This window comes from Varroa destructor, unplaced genomic scaffold (assembly GCF_002443255.2).
Source record: "Varroa destructor unplaced genomic scaffold, Vdes_3.0 BEIS01000002.1, whole genome shotgun sequence".
NCBI lineage: Eukaryota > Metazoa > Arthropoda > Arachnida > Mesostigmata > Varroidae > Varroa > Varroa destructor.
This window is the reverse complement of record NW_019211455.1, coordinates 56277390-56299347: the sequence shown is the minus strand read 5'-3', so window position 1 is coordinate 56299347 and position 21958 is coordinate 56277390. Positions and strand designations below refer to the sequence as shown.

The window sequence follows — 21958 nt, the reverse complement described above, 5'->3', positions numbered from 1 at the left end:
TATACACGCAAACGTTAGACGAGATCGACTGAGGTCTCGTCGCGTTCGGCGCTGGGCTTGTTTAACAATAACAATACTTCTACATTACAATAATGCTTTTGTTAAGTTTCACGCGTATTACCTTTTATTGCGCGGCTTTTTCAGATCCTATGCTTCTTAATATAATACTCCGTTTTTGCTTGAAAGAATGACAAAGTAACCTCGAAGATAAAAAACATCTAATTATAGCCAACATGGAGGAAATTATGCAATCAAATACATTTCAGCATAACTTGTGCACAAAAAATTAGGGCGATTTTCTACCTTTAGACAAGAAAAGTTTATATACAAATACATCGCAAATAAACTAGGTTATATTTCTAAGGTTTTCAGTTTTTCAGTCGAACTAGGTGTTCCGATAAATTCATTTGAAAGCTTTTGACGTTAAGCTTCAAAGGCCCTGCATCATGAGAAAGATTAAAAAAAAATCCTAATCTCATTATGCAGTCAACTTCATAATTGAATTAGCCAATAATATCCTGCGGCTGTCTTTTTTTGTCTGAAATCAGACTGCGGTCCGTTTCCGAGTAGCAGTGGTAAAATATCCATGCCCCTTTGAACGAATGGATACGGGATAAACCTAACCGACCGACCCTTGTCTGCTTCTGTCTGCCTCTAATTTTTGGTCAAATCTTTGGCATGAGCACGTCAGTGTCATGCCATCGTCTGGCGCAGGCCATCAGACGCGCTGGCTGCGCAGCCTAACGATACGCGTCTCCTAATTGGGTACATGCAACGTATATCACTAGAGTCTAAAACTAATCTCGACCTCAGAAGGACGCCCTCTATCTTTCTTATATGGCAAATGTTGACAATGAGATTATATACCTCCCTGTAATGTAATCCAGATCGAAAATAGAACCCAACGCGGTTACGATAGTTAACCCCAGGTCACTGCTGTCTGTAAAATAGGAGATGCCCAAGTATGACAGCTCTGCGACCGCTACTTTTGAAACGCTGCAATGTGTTATCATATATTCGTATGTAACATGTAGCACAGAGTTTGCTGTCGCAAGTTTTTCAAGTGAATAGTATCTGTCCTCTTTCCGTATTCTGAGAATAGGAAAAGTGCGCCCATGACGAATTCATGGCCTTTGGCGACCACGTTAATGCTGCTTGATGCCGTCTGCTGGTCTACTATCAATCAAAATATTCTCTCTGGGTGTCTGTAACCCGTATATTACTCTAACAGCACTTCTATGGTTGCTAGAAGTGCTACCCTATTTGGTTGTCTTAGTTTAGTTCGAGCTAGTACCACTGCAAGATTCATCGACGTTTGTCATCTGTGTGGCACATAATCTAACGGCATATATTTACTCGGCCGTGTAGAAGCTTGTACCGCATGAACAACATTGAGTCGAACGTACTCTGTATATACATACGCAAACATCGATGTGATCCGCCATTTGGACATACGTCTAGCAACGAGCAACGCTTATGTCGTAGCTATATATGTATATGTATCGGGATATCGTCCGTTCTACCCATTTGCAAGGGACGATGGCTATTCGGTCCTATTCAATCCAGCCTGGACGACCAAAGCGGCAAGCGACGTGCGTCCATCGTCACCAAAAGATTACCTGTGTTGGATGTTTCCTACATGAAAACTAATGCCATCCATCCCTCACCAGCTTACCATCGAATTGTGCTCGCATTATTTGTGCCATACTGCTCAGATATATGTCTCGGAGCTTCATGCTATCCAAAACTGCACGTTTTTATTTTCCTGCCTGGTCAGTGTCTCATGTTCCACTCTCCAGCTCAAGAAGCTCTGCCAGCCAGCGTCTTTCATCCTAATACTACCATATAGTACGCCCACGTATTCAGCACGCTACTCCCACTCGCCGTTCTGCGGTACAATCCATCTCACGTGTTCTAATAAGCGGCTCGCATAATACACGACGATTAGCGAAAACACTTATTCGTGTGCCTCAATGCTGCCGGAGACGCGGCGGCTGTGAATCAAGCAGTGGCAAGAAGGACCCAGACGTCCAACAGTTTTTTTCCCTCGATATATCGCCACTCCGCTGCCGCTATTGGTTGCCGGCGACGACAGCGATCGAACGACAGGGACGAGCCCGAACTACAGGACTGGACAGGCCGAGGGCTCAGGAAGTATCTCACATACATTCAAACATATGGCTGCCGTAGTCGTGCTTATCACATCCTCCCGTCATTGGCTGCTCCTATCGCTCTTCGCTCTTTATACGGCAGCTAACGATTACTTTTTTCGCTTTCCTTATACAAATAGCAAATGAGACCTTTATCAAACAATAAGCTGAGTTAGCACGCAGCGCGGGCTATAGCAAGGTGTCCGCTTCTTTTGTAGCGTCTGCGGGCCGCCAAGACTGCCAGCAAGTGCCATACGTTCTTCTAGTATGCTCCGACCGTAAGGAGCTTTCGTTGCGAGCACATATGCTACCTAGGACAGATCGAAACGTGGAGTTACGCAATGCCACTCTCCAGTGGGTGGAACGTTGTGTTAAGGCTTAGAATTAAGATACAGTAAAGAAGCAAACAAGATTGAAGACGGGGAAATTCGGTTGGGTATGTGTTTAACACGGTAAGGGACATCTTTCGAAACGGGGCAGAGCACGGACAAGTGCGGGAGGTATTGGTTAGAAGACGATTACTAGGGTCACTACGACGCCGACAGGTCTTTATCTGGGAATCCTATACAGCCGTACTAATCACGACCACTGCGGCGTGCTACAGCAGCTCTGTCCTATTAGCGTATGAAGGCATCTGTCCTACTGTGCAAGAATACCCTGACTCAGTAGTTTTCCTCCTACATTAACACAGTACGGGCGAAGTATCGCGGGACATCGAATACGCATCGACGTAAAGAAAAAAAGATGATATAAGTAAATCACACTCGTGTGTCTGTGTTAATGCATTTCCTTTCCTTAATTCAAACTGTTCGGAAGGTACGAATAAATCTTACCGTTCATGACTCACTTTTTCAGTCGTAATCAAGCAATGAACTTGATAAAATAATTTTAGGTATACTAAGTAACCAAGGTAATCGAGTGGAATAAAACCTTGAATTAATTTAGATAGTATAGCATCGATAGGACCGGGGTGAAAAAAATAACCAGATCAATAAGAAATGTATTAGTAAACCATGTCCATATAAGTTGTTACTTGCAAAATCATATATGTATAACACGGACCATTTTGTACGACAAGATCACACAAAAAACTTCGAAAACATGTCTGTCAAATTTCAACGTTGTCAGAACAACGATTTCAAGTTCTGCAAAGTCAGTAATCTTACTTTATAGCATTTCATAATAGAATTAAGTTACAAATGTGCATTTAAGCAAAAGATAAGTAAACTTTTCTATAGTTTCTGGCCGAAAGCATAGACGTGGACCACCTCTCGACCACTTTTGACCGCCACGATTTGGATATCCAAGATATCAAGGATAATTACGATGGATACAGTACAGAGTATAGACAAGCAAAAGCAGACGTTGAATGGTCTCCGTTCAATGGCGATTGATGCATCACAATCGCAATCTGTAGAAACAGAGGAACTTCAAAAGTGCCCAACCTAGTCATCTCAGCCAATGGCGTCGCTTATAATTTTCATAACAGGCCGTTTGTGTTCAGCGTTAAGGTCGCTACGTCAAGTTATCAGGCTTTCATGTTAACCATTCTAGCGCGAGTTTTATTGAAACAGAGACAGATTCAAGATCTGTTAGATTAATCTATTAAATAGGACAACCTATATTGTAAACGCAATCACTTGATAATGACAGGAGGACATAAAGCTGTCTACCTTTAATATCAGAGGTTGGCCAAATTCTTAAATCTCGTTTAAGATATAGTATAAATAAGGTCATGAAAGGAGGCCAAGTCACCTAAGGCCTGCTTCCTTTGTCGTTTCACGTCGTGTTTTCGAGAAGACTTTGCAGCTAGGTCGTCGAAGGCTTCATTGTTGTTAATAAATTAGAGGAAGATCTAGCCACGCGGAATAAACAACCGACTCTCGAAATAACTCGTGGCTTAGGTGAGATTTAGGCCACTTAAAAGGGGACAAACAGATACAACCATAGCAGACGCTCCGCCTAAGGCCAATGCGCGTTTGAAGACTTAACTTTTATCGTGCCTTCTCTGGCCGATTTTTTTTTGTTAAACATTTATAACGGATTGGAGCTTGTATAAGGAAAACACGACTTGCGCAACACGTTGGTTGCATATTAGTAATACAACTAATTTATATTTCAAATGTATAATGGTATTAATAACGAATATCTTTAATTTAAGAATAACTAAGCCCGCAATTGAACGGTCCACTTGATCAACAGATTAACCCGTTCAAAAAATTACCCATGCGGATAATTTAAAAGAAATAGGAAGCAACTTTTCTGCAATTTCCTTGCCACCTACAAACACTGTTTGCAACGTACACGTATAGTTTCCATGTTACTTGGAGTTGATGACAAAATTCCCCTTTAGGGATCGGGGGTGCTATGGTGCAAATACATAGTTAGTCAGGATGATCCTTAGGAGACCTCTTTCGGCTATTGCTACTAACTAGTCCTAAATAATTGTGCTAACAACGGTGAAGAAGAAAAACGTTAGCATTTTTTCCTGGTTTGCCAGCATATGAGGCCAGTATCGACCGTTTATCGACACTGTACTATACATATATAAGTTATGCTGGTTGCCATTTGTAAAAACTGGGTAACTTTTTGTAACATTTTCGTAGGACTTAGCTTTCGGAAATTATTTTTCTATTTACTTTTTTTTTCGTAATTGACTAAAGGATCGTTATATTGCGTTATTAATAATAGTTTTCTTCACATGGGGCATCCATTCGGTTATGCGAAGCCATTTTATGCATCGAAGCATTATATGGCAAACACATTCGCGTTAACCAAACCCACTTACTTCTGCTAAAATTAGAAACAGAGAGAAGTTAATGTACTTAAGAAAAGACCATGGAGTGTCAGGTAAAGCATTGTGTCGACTAAAGAGATAGAAGTCAAGAGTCGGAGGTATATTTCATGCCAGAGAAGAGTGTATCCAGATGTGCAGGATCCAGTTTCCATGAGCGTCAATACTTTACGCTTCAACGACAGGGCTCTCAGTAATGACCTTAAGATAACGTCGATTTATCTAGGTTTACGAGGATGAGGTGAAGCATGTGTCAAACGTTAGTCATTTATAAACTACACCAAACGATGTTGACATTACACGCTCTAAGAATTTAGTCTTCTTCATTTGTGTTTCATTTTTCAGCTGCCTTGGGACCCGTAAATCTGGAACATATCTTGATCTTTGCGCCCAGCGCTCATTTCAAAAAAGTTAGTATAAACCGGATGTGATCTACAAGGGTCTGTCCTTATAATAGGGCAAGACACTTTGTTTCAATACTTTGAGAGCAGTGTATAGGTTTACCAACCTAATGAATTAGAATTAGTGCCAGTTTGACCATCTGAACCTTAGAGACTCACGATGCCTTAAGCAACTAATGTACGCATTGTTCGGCCGCGCAGTTACTAAAGGTTAGGAATAATAATAATAATAATAATAACATACAGCTACTGAGCCAGGCCATAAAAATACTGCAAGCTCTGTTGATTAAAAATAGGAGAATTTGACAAAACAGGTACGCAGGGGTACGAGCGTCAGGAAGAAGCTGGAGCCCGGCTGTACCAAACATGAGCGTTCTAATATTTTCGCTCTATTTCCGTGTACAATGTGTCAATACAGGATAAAGGTTGTTATTAATCATTTCATAGCTGTTGTTACACATAGCGCTTTATAGAAATGTTTGCACGATGTTCTAATTGGTACTTACTTGTCTGTACATTTCTACCGAGGATCTTCCTCCGAACTGTCTGCCTGTCAGGTACGTGTTATGCGACGAGTTGATGTAATAATGTGACAACGGCTGATCCATCTCCATATAGATGTCCAGTCGATCCAAAAATACCGGCGCATTCTCATCCGACATTAGGTACCTGACGGTAAAGACCAGTTAGGATAATGCAGGCAAACAATAACAAATAAACATACACTAAAAACTAGCCAAGAAAAACATTGTCCTGACCACTACAAACGTTGTTAGATCACATTAGGGATATCCTGCCTCATTTCTATCACACCGTACGCAGTAACCATTCGTATTCTTTGTCTACGCCCTGTAAATTTATACTATTCCTGAGTGGATATTTGAAAGTACGAAGACACTTGCGTCGAGTCTATCTTACAACTTACGATCCGAAGCTTCCATCACTGCCAACATATTAGCTGTAAAAATTCTGCAAAATAGCTGTAAAATAGACACAAGGCAATATCTATTCAGAAGTGTATATATTTAACTGAATGCAACTTCTTGGTTACCCACAACCGACGGCGGCCAGTTATTCATTCATTAGCGGGCCATTAGGAAAAATAACTGGGGCGCCCTGCTATAAATGTGCCCAGCACGCACTGCAAATGCCGCATTTTTGCATTAAAAAAAAAGTTTATATAACTAGTTCTAGTAAACGCGGAAAGACCAAAATAAATCGTCACTCTACGTGAGTAGGCACAGGTAGACCAAAACAGCAATTGCTATAAACAGATCGAGCTGAGGCAGAGATTTCTCCTACGATTCGTCCGAATCGTGGAAGTGAATGGATCGTTGATTGAAGGGTACGATAAGAAACCGATTTCGTACAGAATTAGAGCAGGGCACGAATGCGAAAGCATAAAAAAAGCCAAATACAGAGAAACATTAAAAAAAACACTAAAAAATTTCATTGATTATTGGAAAAGCGTGTGTTAATCTATAAACTTATCAGAGCATCTGCCAATTTACAAGCACAACTTGGAGGGGTGTGATAGTGGCAGGGAGGCCTATATTGTCTAGTTTGCATTCGTATACAGATATTTGTAGACGACTGCGTGTGTTTGATTTTATATGTCTTGGCATATTTCTGAAACGAGGGAAACGTATTTAAACGAGCTTAATTTTTGCAAATCTGTATTTAATGCGACAAGATTTAAATAAATTAATAGTGTGGCTTCTCTTTGAATCTAACAACTTTAAAGTAAAATATTACTGATCTATTCTTTCATCCACCATATTTGGTAACTGCAGGAAATCATCCTCGAACAGCGTGTACCTATTATAGTAATAAGTTATGTCATCAATAACAACACGCAGAATTTCCATATGATACGGTTCATTCGATGTTTGTTTTTACTTTATCTTTGTATGCAAACCTGCAAAGGCCCTGTTGACTAAGTTTTTGCTGTGCGACAAACTCGGGGTTGGTTTCGTATCTTGAGATAATCTCGAGCGCACGCCGTTCATCGTAAAACGGGTGCAGAATCTCGTTAAGGCGTGGGTCACGCTGTTTGTCGTTGAGGAAAGCGACCAGCTGTCGCGGATTGATGAAATCCTCACGGCCTACCGTGATTTGTTCGAATAGCTCTTCGATGTCATTGCGTGGACACACGCGCTGGTACAGCTCTTCGAACTTATCCAGCGTAAAGTCCGCCGGATCGATCACGTCCGTCTAAAAACACAACAATAACAATAACAAAAACGGCAGCAACAGCTGACATCGTAGCTAGTCTAAAACGGTAGGCATAAATACACAAAAATGACATTGCACAGTAGTGACATAAAGCGCCTTCTCCCTGATGAGACCAACACGAGTACGGTCCTCTTTGTCTATCTATCCTCTAATCCTTTACCACGACAATCCAAATAGCGGTATACGAGAAGATATGGCATGAAATAAAGCAAAGGCTTACAGGGTCGTAGATACAATATAAAGGTAAAACGAAAAATTCAATAAAACGTAAAACAGACGTGCACGTTAGCTGAAACTTTCGTTTTTTTTGCACAGTAGAAAAAACGATGATTATAATGAATAATAATGTAACGCACATGCACACTGGACCTGTAAAGGTTACACATGATACAGCTTCAGGTGTACCTTCATGTTCTAACATACGTTATATATATATATATATATATGTATTTTTTAAATAAAGGAAAAAGAACGGAGTGATAGTCTGAGGAAGCAAACAGGCTTAACTGAACGGAGAAAAAAGCCTAAGAAAATTAAAGAGCGGTATCTTTTTGACTAGTAAAAGCAGATGAAGCTGTACAGAGTGCTTCAATACAAAAAAGCCTAAATTAATGTAAGATGAAATTCAAAGAACCGATTTTTGATTCGCTCCTTTTTTTTTTTGCAATTTCGACAGTATAGTTTTTATCATAGGCCCTTATAGGAATCAAATCATAACGGTCTAGTCACCAACAGGCACAATTCGCCTGTTTGTAGCTTTACTACATAGAGTTTTGTTCGCGCCGGCTGCTGGGGGGGGGGGGGGGCTGGAGGGTAGCGAACGTTTTATGATGAAAAACACCCAAAAGAAAATGTTGTACCTTGAAATAACGCATTAGTAATGCTCGCATCGTATTAGCTTATCATTTATGATATCTTATATTTGTTGTTGTTTCATCTTCTGAGGTAAGGAAGAAATGCCATATAAAAAAGAAAATGCCATAATTTTGTATGGTACTAGTATAACGAATCTTGCGGGAATCCACCTGAGTTATCCATAAATTATTTTTAGGAAGTAATTATATCGGACAATAATTACCATGGAAGAGTGACTTACGGCAATCGACTTGCTTAAATACTCACTAGATATAATCTCTGAAAAAATAGATATTAATTTATCTGGACTTTAATCTATTAATTCTGATCCCTATTAGTCAACAATATAATGAACTCTGCCCCTTTTATTCACCGTAAGAACTACCCTCACTGAATACTTGTTTATTGTCTGCTCATACGGCTTACCTTAACCTGCCTTCAGGTAAACAGGATAAAGGGGACCGTTTTTAGATATGATAATTGGGGGTCACGCCCCCAAATGGATTCAGTGACAGTATCGGCGTGGCCTTTACCAACGTCTTGACAGTGAATAAACAGGCCAGATGAAAGCTAAGGCAGTCAGCGTTAAAGCGAGCAGTAAAATAGATGGAGTGAGTTATGGTAAATTACACCCGGGCAAATGTTTTACGATGCTAAAGGTGTTGCCTAACGGCCGGCTACAACTGAAATTCATAAAGTAACTTTATGAGCAATCTCGGGACGACTATTCCCCTGCCCAGTTTCATAGAGATCACCTAAGGCCGACGCAGTTTTCATTTTCATTTGATAATAGAACAACCAAATTAGCTTTCGAGTATTCACGAAGGTATTTGTTGTTTTTAGCACCTTCATACATGTTTCTTCTCTTCTGCTGTACAGTTGTCTGTGGCCAAAAGGAACTCTGTTTTTATAAAGGCCTCTGTCTACCCACGCACTTAGATAAAGACGCCTTTCGTCTGTTCTTATTTATCGCCTTCTTCTAACGTCCGTCGATCTTCTTCATGTCTTAGATCCTTCGTATAAGCGAATTTTATTAGGAACTTCCACAAGACACGCACTACTGATCGTTATGATAAGGGTCTTCGGCTGATGCTGCTAGAAACTGTAGAAGTGATGATGATAGTAACTTGAAAGAGTAACGTAGCTCTGCGGCTGCTGCAGCCACTCCCGCTCTTGCCGCTCAGCCAGTCAGCGTGCGCGCTGTCGGTTACTGCTAGCCAAAACAAGCCACGGTCGGCCAGAATAATGTAATAGTAGTGGCAATACCACTGCTGGCAGCGGCATTTTCCACTTCACTTGGATTACCCCTTCAAGCCAATTCGTATCTCTAATCTCACTCCTTCCTAAATTTGCTTTCTCACTTGCTTTGCGGTGCCCATGCTTTATCCCCCTAAAACGCCTCGCTCCGCAGCTCCCTACCTCCTCTACGGTTCCCAACTAGAGGAAGACTTTTCTCGACAGCCGGAGGTCGTTGCACCACCTTCGTTTCGCCATTTCGAGTAGCACTTCGTCTACAACGCTCTCAAACACTACCATCATTATACAGAACAAGCAGCGAAATAGAACGGCGACAAAGAGGAACCAGCTTCCACACATTTTCCTCTCTCAAAGAGCGAAAAGGTTCATGCCCAGAGTCGCGAATAAGAAACAGCAGAGGGTGCTTTATAACGACGGTGATGACAACGAAAGGGGCGACGATAAGGAAAGCACAGAGGGTTGGCGGAAGGGTAGACATAAACGAACCAACGAAGGACTCAACTCAGCTTTATTCGACTTGAGGCTACGTGCTGTTATTCCACCAGCAGCAACGTAACAAGTGATCCCGTGGGAAATCCATTGTTTTTCCGCTGTTGATAACGGAACAGCCACGAACGCTATGACAACAGTAAAGCGTGTCACGCGCTCATATCACCAAACACGCAATCCCGTGCACGAAAACGAACGAAAACCGCGCAAGTAAAAGACAACGTAAGCAATAGATGAACAGGGGCGGCAGCAGCAGCGGTGGCAAAAAAAAAATTAACAAAGTCTCCAGTGTCGACGTCGACGGGTCGAGTGCGACGACGACGATCTCAACGAGGACCCGGAGCATGAGAAAGAGGGTAAAGAGCAATGGAAAGAAGCAGGGAAATCGCTATACATCTCGGTCGTTCAACTTGGTGAATGTAGAACCCCTGGCCACAAGGGACTCGTAGCCACTTGGGCCAGGCCCTAACAGAACTAAAACGAAAGAGGACGAACAACACAGAGCGAAAGAAGAAGAGAAGAACCAGCCACCGGCCCGGACCAACCAACTGTTTCGCCAGCTGACAGGCTGAACAGATCTGTTTGCAACGTTGCGGTCCTGCTTACTGTTAGTGCTATTACCTCTCTAGCTGTGCTTCTAATGGTTGCCTTATGTCAACGTGCCTGCCTCCATCGGGAATGCATGAACGGCAACGATTGCGTTTCCTTCCTTATTTGCTACGAGACGAAGCTATGACTGTGCTAGACTGAATGCATTCGAATCTGAAGCCAGCGGACGTTTGAATCGTTCGCAAGTTCCTGATGGAATATTGGCCGTGTCGTTACGGCCATATCCTTTTGGCTCGCTGTCTCTCCCATCAATTTGATAGGTTAACACGCTTTCGTTACGGTTTATGCCAAAAGATTTGTCACGATTTATAATACATTAGATACTTGACTTGCCTTACTGCAAACGCACATGGTCTCATAACACTCACGCAGTACATGTACAATATCGAAGATCCGTTGTGTTATTTATACTAAACGCAAGTATACACAATTTCAACCGCAACCAGGCTAATTTCTTAGAGTTCTAGAGATATCGTGTTCAGGAAAATCTCTTGTAAATAGTCAAAAATAACTTTGTAGAAGTGTTCGGTGGCTAGGACGATATCGGTTGGCTCCATACTAAACACTAAACCACTAGCGGTACTTGAACGCGATCTCTTCGCAGAAATATCGGAGTCAACAGCACCATCTTCTTTTTGCTCTTTACTCGACAGCCGCAAGAGTCGGTCAATTGCTACGCAATAAGAACCTTTTTCGTTGTCAGAAGATTGTTTGACGTGTATTTTTTTTGTCACCATACACAGTCTGCTTCGAGCAATAACGAGATGCAACAAACAAACGTAATCTCAGCTTCCGAAGTTCGCAGCTGCTTATGCTAGAATACATAACTGCATTGTGGGGCGTAAGGCCTATCATCCGACTCTTAGATGACATAGATTCAATTGGTAGGCTAAGTCTGATTCATAATTAAGGCACGCAGCATCGGTGAACTTCGGGGTGCAACACAACACCAGGGCAAAGGGAAGGACAATGGACCTACTATTTGAAGATAGGTCTTCAGGGTCGACGCAAAGTGAACGATACGGACTTACTGCATAGCATCGCAGAAACAACACAAACGGCAGAAGGCGTGAGCTGAAGGAGAGTTGTTACGAGAAATGTTGTGTAAGAACTAGGCATATCGTTGCCCTTTTCCTGTTTACGCGGTGCGGCGTGCCTAGTCGACGTATTATAATGGAAAGACGACCGACGGTAAGACAGGAATGAGTGGTGAACGCAGGCAGGACGGTTTAACCAAGAAAGCCGGAACACTGCATAGTATAGGTAAAAGGGCATAACGATCACAACCAGAAAAATAAAATAGGGTCGAAGTGCTGACATCAAGTAATGGTAACTAGCGAATAAGCGTTATATCTAATGGAGGATGATAGGAAGGAGTATTATGTTTTTATGTCTCCTCGCCAATACTCCTATGTGTACAGCCCTTAGGAAATCGCCAAATAAACATTTGTGCGTGACTCTGATTATTTAACTTTAGAGGACACTAAAAATATCCTGCGGATGATTTAAGAGGATAAAAATAAACATAAATATATATATATATATATATATATATATATATATATATATATATATATATATATATGGGCATTGCATCGGAGGCAGTGCGATTAAGCGGAGTCGACCTAGGTAACAATTTAGTCTGTCTACATTGTGGTTACACCAATCCTTTAAATAGTACATCATTTTATTGATAAATGTATACAGACCTTTCCGTTAGGCAATCCGATGTCTTTCATGCACTGATAGACTAGTTTATCCGTTTTGCCTGACGCGAACGTGTGGGCGATCCGACGCACCGGCAATTTCCCATCGGGGTCCACTTGAAGCCCCAATTTAATCCAGTGCTTCATTAGACACGTTGATGGGCACAAATTATTCGCCTGAAAATGTAAACAATAACTTGAGCGCAAGACCAGTGTACCTTCGTAAAAGTTTCCGTATGAAAGTAAAAGCTTTTTGAAAAACACTACGTTCACAAGAAAAAGAAGATTTATTCATTTTTGTTTTTTTTTCAAACCAAAATCACGACAAGAAATACAAACACGTAAAGCCTATAGCTCCTTGCTCTCGATGGGAAGCACATTTGGCGACATATCGAGGTTATAGCTTTTACGTGAGTAGCATAAGCGGATCAGCTAGTTCAAGCTAAGCTTGCAACATAAATCTAAATGAATATGCCTGATAGCTGTTACCTTTTCTATTTTAGATAGACTTTTTATTTTCAATATGTTCACCAATGCAACAAGCCTTTTGATAGAAGAAGACACTTAGTGTTAACGGCAATACGTTCTATGTCAATAACGTGTTTCAAAAAGTTGAGTTTGTGTCATGCGATCTAGATACTGAACGTTGTTCACGGCCATTTTAGATCGTAAACTTAAGACACGTAGAGATGTCGATCCACAAAGAAGTCTGCTAGTGTTCTCGGATCCCAGCAGACATCCATAAAGATGAATTTTCACAAAGCAATTAACTGTAGTAAAGTATCAACGGTCGGATTTCAATCTTTGTCTTCAAAACATCAACGATGCCTGTTTTCAGTTGAGTTCACTTGGCCCATAAGCCTGTTCAGTACCCAAAGGAAATACTTCCACTTATATGACCTAAATGGGGTTGTTTAGTTGTTGTGGGGTGAAGACACAAAAAGTTAGACCCTTACAGGCGGTCGTGAAGATTGTGCCTCTCAGATACCATAACGACACAAAAAGTAAAACAAAGGGACAAGAACACTATGCATCCGATAACCTTAGCACCGCTGTTTGCACGCAGATATTTTTCCCGCCAGTTGGAGTGGAATCTCTCCAACAAACTTAAGAGCTTGTGTCTGCGACGTACTTGATCAAGCCGCTCTTCGTAAAGTAATGATAATAATGGCTGATACACTCATCTGCATCAAATCCCATGTCTTGTCCAAGTACTTCCCGTGGATAAGTGTTCCGTGCGTTGGTAGAATTAGGAGACTCAACTACAATGTCCTTCATATTACAGAGGTAAACTGTATCTAATAGCACAACTGCCTGTTTATATATATAGACGAAGATAAAAAAAAGTCATATAATACAAAGTTTGGCGACTAATTCCGCTTGTATGGTTGTTATACCGTGCGGTTTGGTTTTATCTTTCCTTGACAAAGCCACACACTGTTTCCAACAAAGCTTTCGAGGAAGTGGTGAACAGGAAGATGCTGTGGATTAGGGCAACCGCAACGTCATCGGCAAATGGAGTTCGACACGGCTTAACAGCTCTAGTATGTACCAACCAATCTTGACTTGCCGCATTAACTGTACAGAGCTATACTAACAACGAGAATCTGCGGCTAAACAATTTCCCGCCAAGCGCGCACTAGCCAACCAGCTGAGGATTGTATGGGGAATCACGACGGGTTAAGGACTCGAAACCATAAGAGATTGACTAATCAACGTAACCTTCCATGCTGCACACATACATGCACGCTGTAACCGACACGCCTATACGAAAGCATAACCAAGTTGGAAAATTTGCATATCATGCATGGAAGGTATCGTGAGACGCTATGAGCTGGTGTTGTCTTAGCCTTCGGCGGTCTGTGAAGATTTCGTTGATGAGATGCAGAAAAGGGGATATGGGGAAAAAAACATGCTTTCACTCATTTAAGTCAGATGTAGGGGAAAGTCCAGTACGTGCTATACAATCACGTTGCGTGTGTCAGCATATTATATATATATATATTCCTTGCGTGTATCAGCAGGTGCTTGTGAACTGTGTGTTTGATAAGGGGATGGCGCCTTGACCAGAAGTTTACGATACTTAGAAAATAGAATTACTAAGGTAGCATTCTCTCATGAAATGTTTTTTCTTATTAATACCATAAAACACGGAAGCAAGTTTCACATGCACGGACTTTCTGTGATCGGTCACGGGCAGGTGTGGCCTTTCCGGTTGGACACCGGCATTTTTGCTAATGGGTGCAAACATTCTAACAAGACACAACAGCATGGATGATCTTTAAGCCTAAGTGCTAATCGACCGGTTAGTTGTGAGTTCAGAATGAACTTTTTATATTGCACATAGATGATATAAATTTTGTAATTTATTGAGAGCTTGCGTAAACAACTAAGGGCTGCGCTTGGCGGATCCGTCTCCATTGATAAAAATACTACATCGTTCTTCATTCTAAGGTTGTCTTTATTTTCTTTTTGCAAAACGTGGCCATGTTTTGCTGTTGCTAAACGAAACAAGCATAGCTCCCGTGTTTATTTAGCTTTTGTTCTGCTCACTTAACTGAATAAATTTGTTCCGATTTCATACAATGCCTTCAGACACATAACTATAGCAAATCCCCTAAAATCTGGATGCTCCTCGTAGCAGGCTATGTTAAGGACTAGCAGTGAATCTAATGATATAGAACCGTGCTATCTGTCCATGGGGCACGTCACTGGTATCGCTACACATCGTAAGAGACAAGGCTGTTTGCGGAAATTATATGAATAGTTATACGTTTGGATCCGCCGAAAGTACTTTGTCACGTCTCACAAAAATTCACGATCTAACAATTTGCACGCGCACTTGCGTCACACAAATAGAATTCGAATAAACTGGATCTTTCTATGTTAAACTAATATAGGAATCCTTGTTTCTTGTATCTATCTGTTTTATTCTATCTATCTATTCTATTCTATCTATCTGTCTATCCTATTCTATCTATATATTCTACTCTATCTATCTACCTACCTATTTATGAGTTAAAGCATCTACGCAAATTTTCAAGCAAAAAAACACTGTTTCGTTGTTATTTTGAAGATTGAAAAAGCCTTATGTCTATGTTCGACGTTCATCGCCGTGTAGCGTGCTTTAAAACGGATGTACCGTTTTGTTCACACAGGTCAAGCCAACCAACAGATGTCAAACAATTGAGCAATGTAAAAACACCTAAAAATCCCTATTGTTTCCTTTCTTCCATATTCTACAGTGCAACATAAAGGTACAAACTGAGTTTCATCCAAAATTCACTCTGAGGCTTATCAAAACAGCCTGTAAAAAATTTAAATGTTCACGGTGGTAGTAAATAGAAAGAAAAAAGTATTCTTTCCTTACAGCTACATTAGGGTCCCCATTGGGGGTTACATTAGTTCCTGTGAAACGAGTGTTTCCATGGTTACATGGCGCTCCTTTTTTACTGTTGTCTCCTTACGTCTTATAATCATAGCAGTCATATACTGATTACTATTATTCATTACCTTTATGTTATTCGTGACTACTCGAAGTCCTGTTTGCCAGGCCAGCGCGATGTCTGGATCAGGGCAGACGACGTGCGTATAGTTGATATTGACCATATCCGTCCCCGAACAGATTGTTAACGAAATATCCTCCAAACTATGTGCAGCATGCTTTGTGCCCAGCTCCTGTAATAGGCGGGGGTCCTGCAAACGAAGGATATGCAGCGACGAAAAGAGATCATAATATATTACAAACTTAAATAAGTCCTTTTTTTTTCCTTTTTTATGATTAATGTTCAGGAGACACTTGAACACCCCCATAAGTATACTAGAAATAAACGTTGCCAAGGTAACTGAGTTAAATACTATGTCATCCAATGAAATAATACAGTTTATAAAGTATTATTATTTGCGTTATTATTATTATATAATTAGTAAGGGCCCATATTACTACCCACTTTTACCATTTACATCATACGACGATTAATAAAACTAACAATCGTAGTACTGTATTGGAGCCATGTATATAACTAGAAGAAAAGTAAGAACATTTATTAAAAAAGCTGAGCAGGGGTTCTTACTTAAGTTTTCTAAATACAGCGGCGCCAGATACCCTTCGCAACGGGCCTACATCATACGGGCTTAAATTTAAGGCATCTAATTTCCTGCAATTTGGCGATATCGTTGGCCATCTATAGTGCTCAATCACTGTTGCAGATTCTAGACATTTTGAAAAGCCCGCCGAACTATAGCTCAATATCGCTACTGACTGAACACTAATTACCGGTCTAACCGTACGGTATTATACTACACTGTGTTGTCGCTTTTGTTATCGATCAGCAACGCTAACAGACACACTCACACACCGACGTAAAGTTCGGGAAAAATCGATGCTGTTGAAAACATAACGGCTACAGGAGCTGTCAGCTGGGACAGTGGCACGGCAGCACCCACAACAACAACGACGAAAATCGTAAAAGTATATCTGCATCTATATTGTTAATACAGGGCAGATGGATTCGTGAGTAACGGGTTCGCCGCTGGGCTACGGGGCTTGGCAAACCGAATTAAAGGTTACAGGAGATAGCTGGTCGATATAAACTACTTTTCCTGTTAGGATTCCAATCGAAAATCCTCGAGATTGTTATGTCGACGCAAAAAGCGTGCAGCATCTATGGGGATACGATGGAGGACGACGACGCAGGCAGTACAGTCTTCAAGACATGTTTCTCCCATTTCAATAACGACGAATAAGGCTCTTGGCTATACAATTTGCTATTTGTCTGGTGATAAACAATAGACAGACAGCGCCTGGTATAGAGAAATAACACACTCACTGTTTAATAACATTTTGGATGTTTCCATAAATGTATCTGTAGATGTTCATTTGCATTAGTATTTTGACGTGTTCAATCATTCATTAATCGTCAACCTCTTACCAGTTCAATTCTCGTCCTGCCCATCAGGGAACATTCTGATCGTCGACTGCTTTGTCCTACCAATCAATCAGTAGAGCTCTTCACACGATGGCAACCCATCTAAATATGACGACTAGCGGAGATCAATGAACGATTTATAGCATAGTCACACCGACATTTTCAGCATAACCAAGAGAAATGTGTTAAAAAGTGGGGTTCTATGTGAGCCGCTATGTATTATTTCTATCACAATACTCGCAATTTTTTAGATGTATACAGGTGAGAAATTTAGCGCCATTCGGAGATGAGTTCTTCGGAGGCGGTCATTTTAACAGAGATCGAAGATAATCAACATCCGGCCTGATGAGTCACGAGGTGAGTTATTGAACTAAACACGATACAGGGTATAAGCCAGCTGTTAAACTTTATTTACTGAAATGGGAAGATTGAATTCAGATCAGAAGCACCAGCCAAACCATTATTAGGTCAATTGAAATGCAGCCTAAAAACAAACCTCAATTACCTTAAAATTAACAGTAGCTGTAAACTAAATTAACCAGGAATATTCAGGTCAATTAGGAAATTTCAAAAAAAAAAGAACCCCTTACTTCTTCCTAATTACTAATTAATCTAATTAAATAAATCGAAGACAGCTAAGTTCAATGTAGGTTAGTAGTGTTGCGCGACAGCCCATACATTGTTGGATTCATTGTAGAAAAGAGGTTTGCGGACGTAAACGATTTCAACTAACGTGAAACATGCATCATGAACTTATAGTGTTCCATACCTTTTCATTTTTCTATGTGGTATTGATTAAACCTAATATATTAGTAATTCCTCCCCGTATTCAGCCTGAATGATAGTATTTTATTACGTATATATATATATACACGTATCAAAATTGAGGCGTTGCCTGAGTGCAAATATAGAAAGCAATGAAATACATTGGTCCATTGATTGGTTTTCTGAGCGACTTTGTATACGAGTCTAACGGATGTTCATTTAACGTGTCCGCGTTTGTGAAAATATGACTGGTGACGGACGCTGCGAATAGGACGCGTGTCTGATTTGATCGATCTAAGATAAATTCGTGTGATGGCTTCTTTTATTGGGGGGTGTGATTTTGTCAACAATCATAGGAAAGCGCTCGTCGTGTGCAAAACGAGGTCGAGACGGGCGAACAGTATAATTAATATAGTTTTATCGGGTCTTTTGTGTTCACTTCAATATAGGAAATCATTCAATCGGCCACGCGAAGAATGTTTAAAGCAAAGAATAAGTCGAAAAATTCTGCGCATCTATGTTCTTATTGTAGGCTCGTTTCGTGGGGCTGCAGCCCTTATTTGCGCCGTCTTTATCGTAGGTACAAAGGTCGTCAACAATGCTTAAGAGGCAGCCGTCATAAAATATGCACGTTTAGGAATCTCAGCGTCATCTGACTGGCGCTAAGTACACGTTTGGTGTACGTAAAGGGGTTTCTCAGATTTTATTCATCAGATATTAACGTTTTACAGTTTACAGCGATGTTCGTGTTATCTAACCAAAGCCGACGCCTCTGCGTAAACCATAAAACAAAGTCCAAAAGCAACCTTAAAACCACCGTCGCTAAGCAGGGTCAGTTTGTAAACCTTTAGTTGTTATTGTTAGGATCGTGAATGAAGCCTTTAACGCTTTACCTTTGTTGCATGAAGTTACAATAAAACGCCGTCATCTATTGGGGCTAATCGATACAGACGATAGTCCTAACGCTGCGTTTATGCTTCCTAGGGCTGTTCGTTCTTGAACTAACATGTTCTCTAACATGCCATTGAAGCCGGCCTTTTTATATTATACCATTGTGTATGCTGGCAGATCGCTTTGAAACACTTATGCTTGTATGTGTCCACGCAATTAATTTGATACCAGCTGCCACCCGCGTACCGACAAGTGACCAGCTACTAGAGTTCAGTATGCGCATAACATCGTGACGCCTTCCCTTCGTTCAAAGGCCATTTTCAATTAGGCTCATCTAAACTGAGTCGCTTTTTTGTCAAGAACTTTCTTAGGCCGCCGCAACGAATGTGTGCGCAAGGTGTTATTGGGTTACTGGAGAACTACGGGGACAGGGAAGTTTCCGATAGTAATTGTTTTGCCTCCGCTCTAAAGTAAAGCATAATGAAGCATGTCTATGACGAAAGTTAATAAAGAACCTTCGACTGGCGGCCTTTCGGTCTAAGGCCGTAGCCAAGTGTTAGCGCCACCGCCGCTGCCGACTCGTTGTTCTTTTGGGTTAGGATTGATAATTCGGTAGAGGATTGTATGGGTTAAAAAGAATCGGCGTATGATCCCAAGCCGACTGAGGGGTCGAGTTATCGACCCGGCACACCTAAACAAGCTGACTGATAGGGGCAGCTGATTGATTCCTCTCTACTGTTTACGCATGCACCTGTTAGAAGACGGTAAATAGGAAAAATAAGAGCAAATGGCAAAAGAAGCACGATTAAGAAGTCTACTATTATGAATCGGTGAAAGTGATATAGATGAAGGACAATAGATAGATTTGCTATGAAAAATGGTACCAATAAAGATAATAATAATAACAGTAAAAAAACATAAAGGTTTGTTGGCACTTTTTGCATTTGTGCACCTCTCTATGAATTAATGATATTTGTTGTATTGCATCAAAAGTTGTATTGACCATCTCTCTAGCCATATGGCCTGAAATGAATATGAGTCCTAACAGGTTAGTGTTGGTATCATTTAAAAAGTGAGATCCGCCAGCAATAGACGTTTTAAACTTGTTAGAATACTCTTGTTAAGGCTTATGAGAGATGACCTTGAAGATAACGTAGACAACTGCAAAGATTAAAAGCAAACTTATCTAGCCCAGCCCCATTAAAATGTATACTGTTTATTATACAGATGTGTAATTGATAAAAAAAAGACCCATAGGTGGTATTTCGTCAAAGAAGACACATACTGATATATAATTACTGCGAAAGCGACAACTGGGTAATCACGATTTCGCTAACGAAACTAAGTGTTCAGTATAAAACAGATCTGAGCAGTTTAACGAAAGGTGGCCACAGGGAGGCTTGATGTCCGGGTGCCACACGATTCGAGGTAAAAAAAAAAAACAATTTACGCGATTATATATCTCTGTCTGCGAAGCTCTGTAAAAACCCTACGAAATCGAGCTATTCCTGCAGCGGTTAGTTAGTTAGTTACAAGTGATTAAAAAGGGAATCATATATGGCAGTAATGTACAAGCGAGAACAGATATGACAATGGAGCTATAAAACCTGGGATAAAGCCTAGCAAGATGATATTACGTATACTGAAATAGAGTCGCGCGTTTCGGGTTGTTGTCGCGCGACAAAGCGATTGATTTGAATCTCTGCTGTCAACAACTACAACAAGTTATTAAAAAAAATCCGAAACTAGTAAACACAAAGCATCGTTTTCGAATCATCTGTTTCGCTCTGTGTAGAACTTGCATACTTATAACTTTATAATAGAGCAATTCGATAATCACTTGTCACAGTTTTCCACCCAGAAGCCACAAAGGTCTTACACAATGATGAGATTATAACGCTATCCAAAAAATGGCAGAAGATCATCGATGAAAATGGTGCATATTTTGAATAAATATTATTTTGGAATGAAATAAATCTTTGCTCTATAGAGAATAAAAATGATCAATATTTCTTTTTGAAAACCCGATGTTACATAAGGTATTTTTGATACGCCTGCTGCATACAAATGTCCCTTTTCTATCTAAATGTCAAAAGTATTTTTGAGCATTTCCAAGTTATTTGTGCTAAATAAACCTGTCAAGGAGTTCCTGCATACAGGTAGAAAAGCTGCTCATTTGCAGACGCATGCATCTCCCTATCCTCGGCCAATTTGGGGTGTTGTCTACCCGCCTGAGGGAAAAATCTTTTATTTACACCCAAAAATATGGAAGAAGACTGTGAAACGTTCCAAAGACGTATCCGCTTTCTACAATAGATACTAACCCTGCGAGAAGATGTAACATGTAAAATCAGTGCATCGATCCCGGAACGAACAATACCGCCGATAGCGAAGCCATTCCATATCTTTTTCTCACCAGAATCGTCTACCACACTGCATTTGTAACTCTGCTAAAATGTCCATAGCCAGTTTTTATTATACAGTGTACATTAGACGCCTAGATCGCAGAACTTGGCTATTACCAGTTACCTTCCTTTCCTTGTTTCCGCGGCCGAATCTGTCGTAGTGCATGAGTTCATAGAACGTACAACCAAAGCGAATACGGCGACTTTGAGCGACCTTGGGGTTTCGAATAGAAAGCGCATGTTTGTATAAAAGTACACCTGTAATAGCGCGGACTATCAGTCCATATACAACGAACAGGCGCTACGAAGCATGCTGCTGCTGCAGTGACCTTGTCCCTCGTTTTTTCTTATGGGTACATAGTGTATTGGGTTCCATAACGAATACATTGTATACTTCACGACCTTACAATTCAAAAAAGGGCTAAATCCTCGATAAAAGAATATCGTTGCTGTGTGGAACTTTGCTTTTAGCG

At 40.8% G+C, this 21958-nt stretch overlaps 1 protein-coding gene across 19 annotated transcripts in view; it reads right to left on the bottom strand.

Annotated features, from left to right (window-relative positions):
- Positions 1 to 21958, bottom strand: part of norpA (no receptor potential A) — a 197520-nt gene that overhangs the window by 38991 nt on the left and 136571 nt on the right. For all 19 annotated transcript variants that reach the window (XM_086979121.1, XM_086979101.1, XM_086979105.1 and 16 more), the window contains 4 exons: positions 16010 to 16192; positions 12500 to 12673; positions 7264 to 7559; positions 5852 to 6014 (listed from right to left, as the gene is read on the bottom strand). In XM_086979121.1, coding sequence (XP_086835247.1) covers positions 5852 to 6014; positions 7264 to 7559; positions 12500 to 12673; positions 16010 to 16192 — 816 coding nt within the window. The remainder of the gene's footprint in view (positions 1 to 5851; positions 6015 to 7263; positions 7560 to 12499; positions 12674 to 16009; positions 16193 to 21958) is intronic.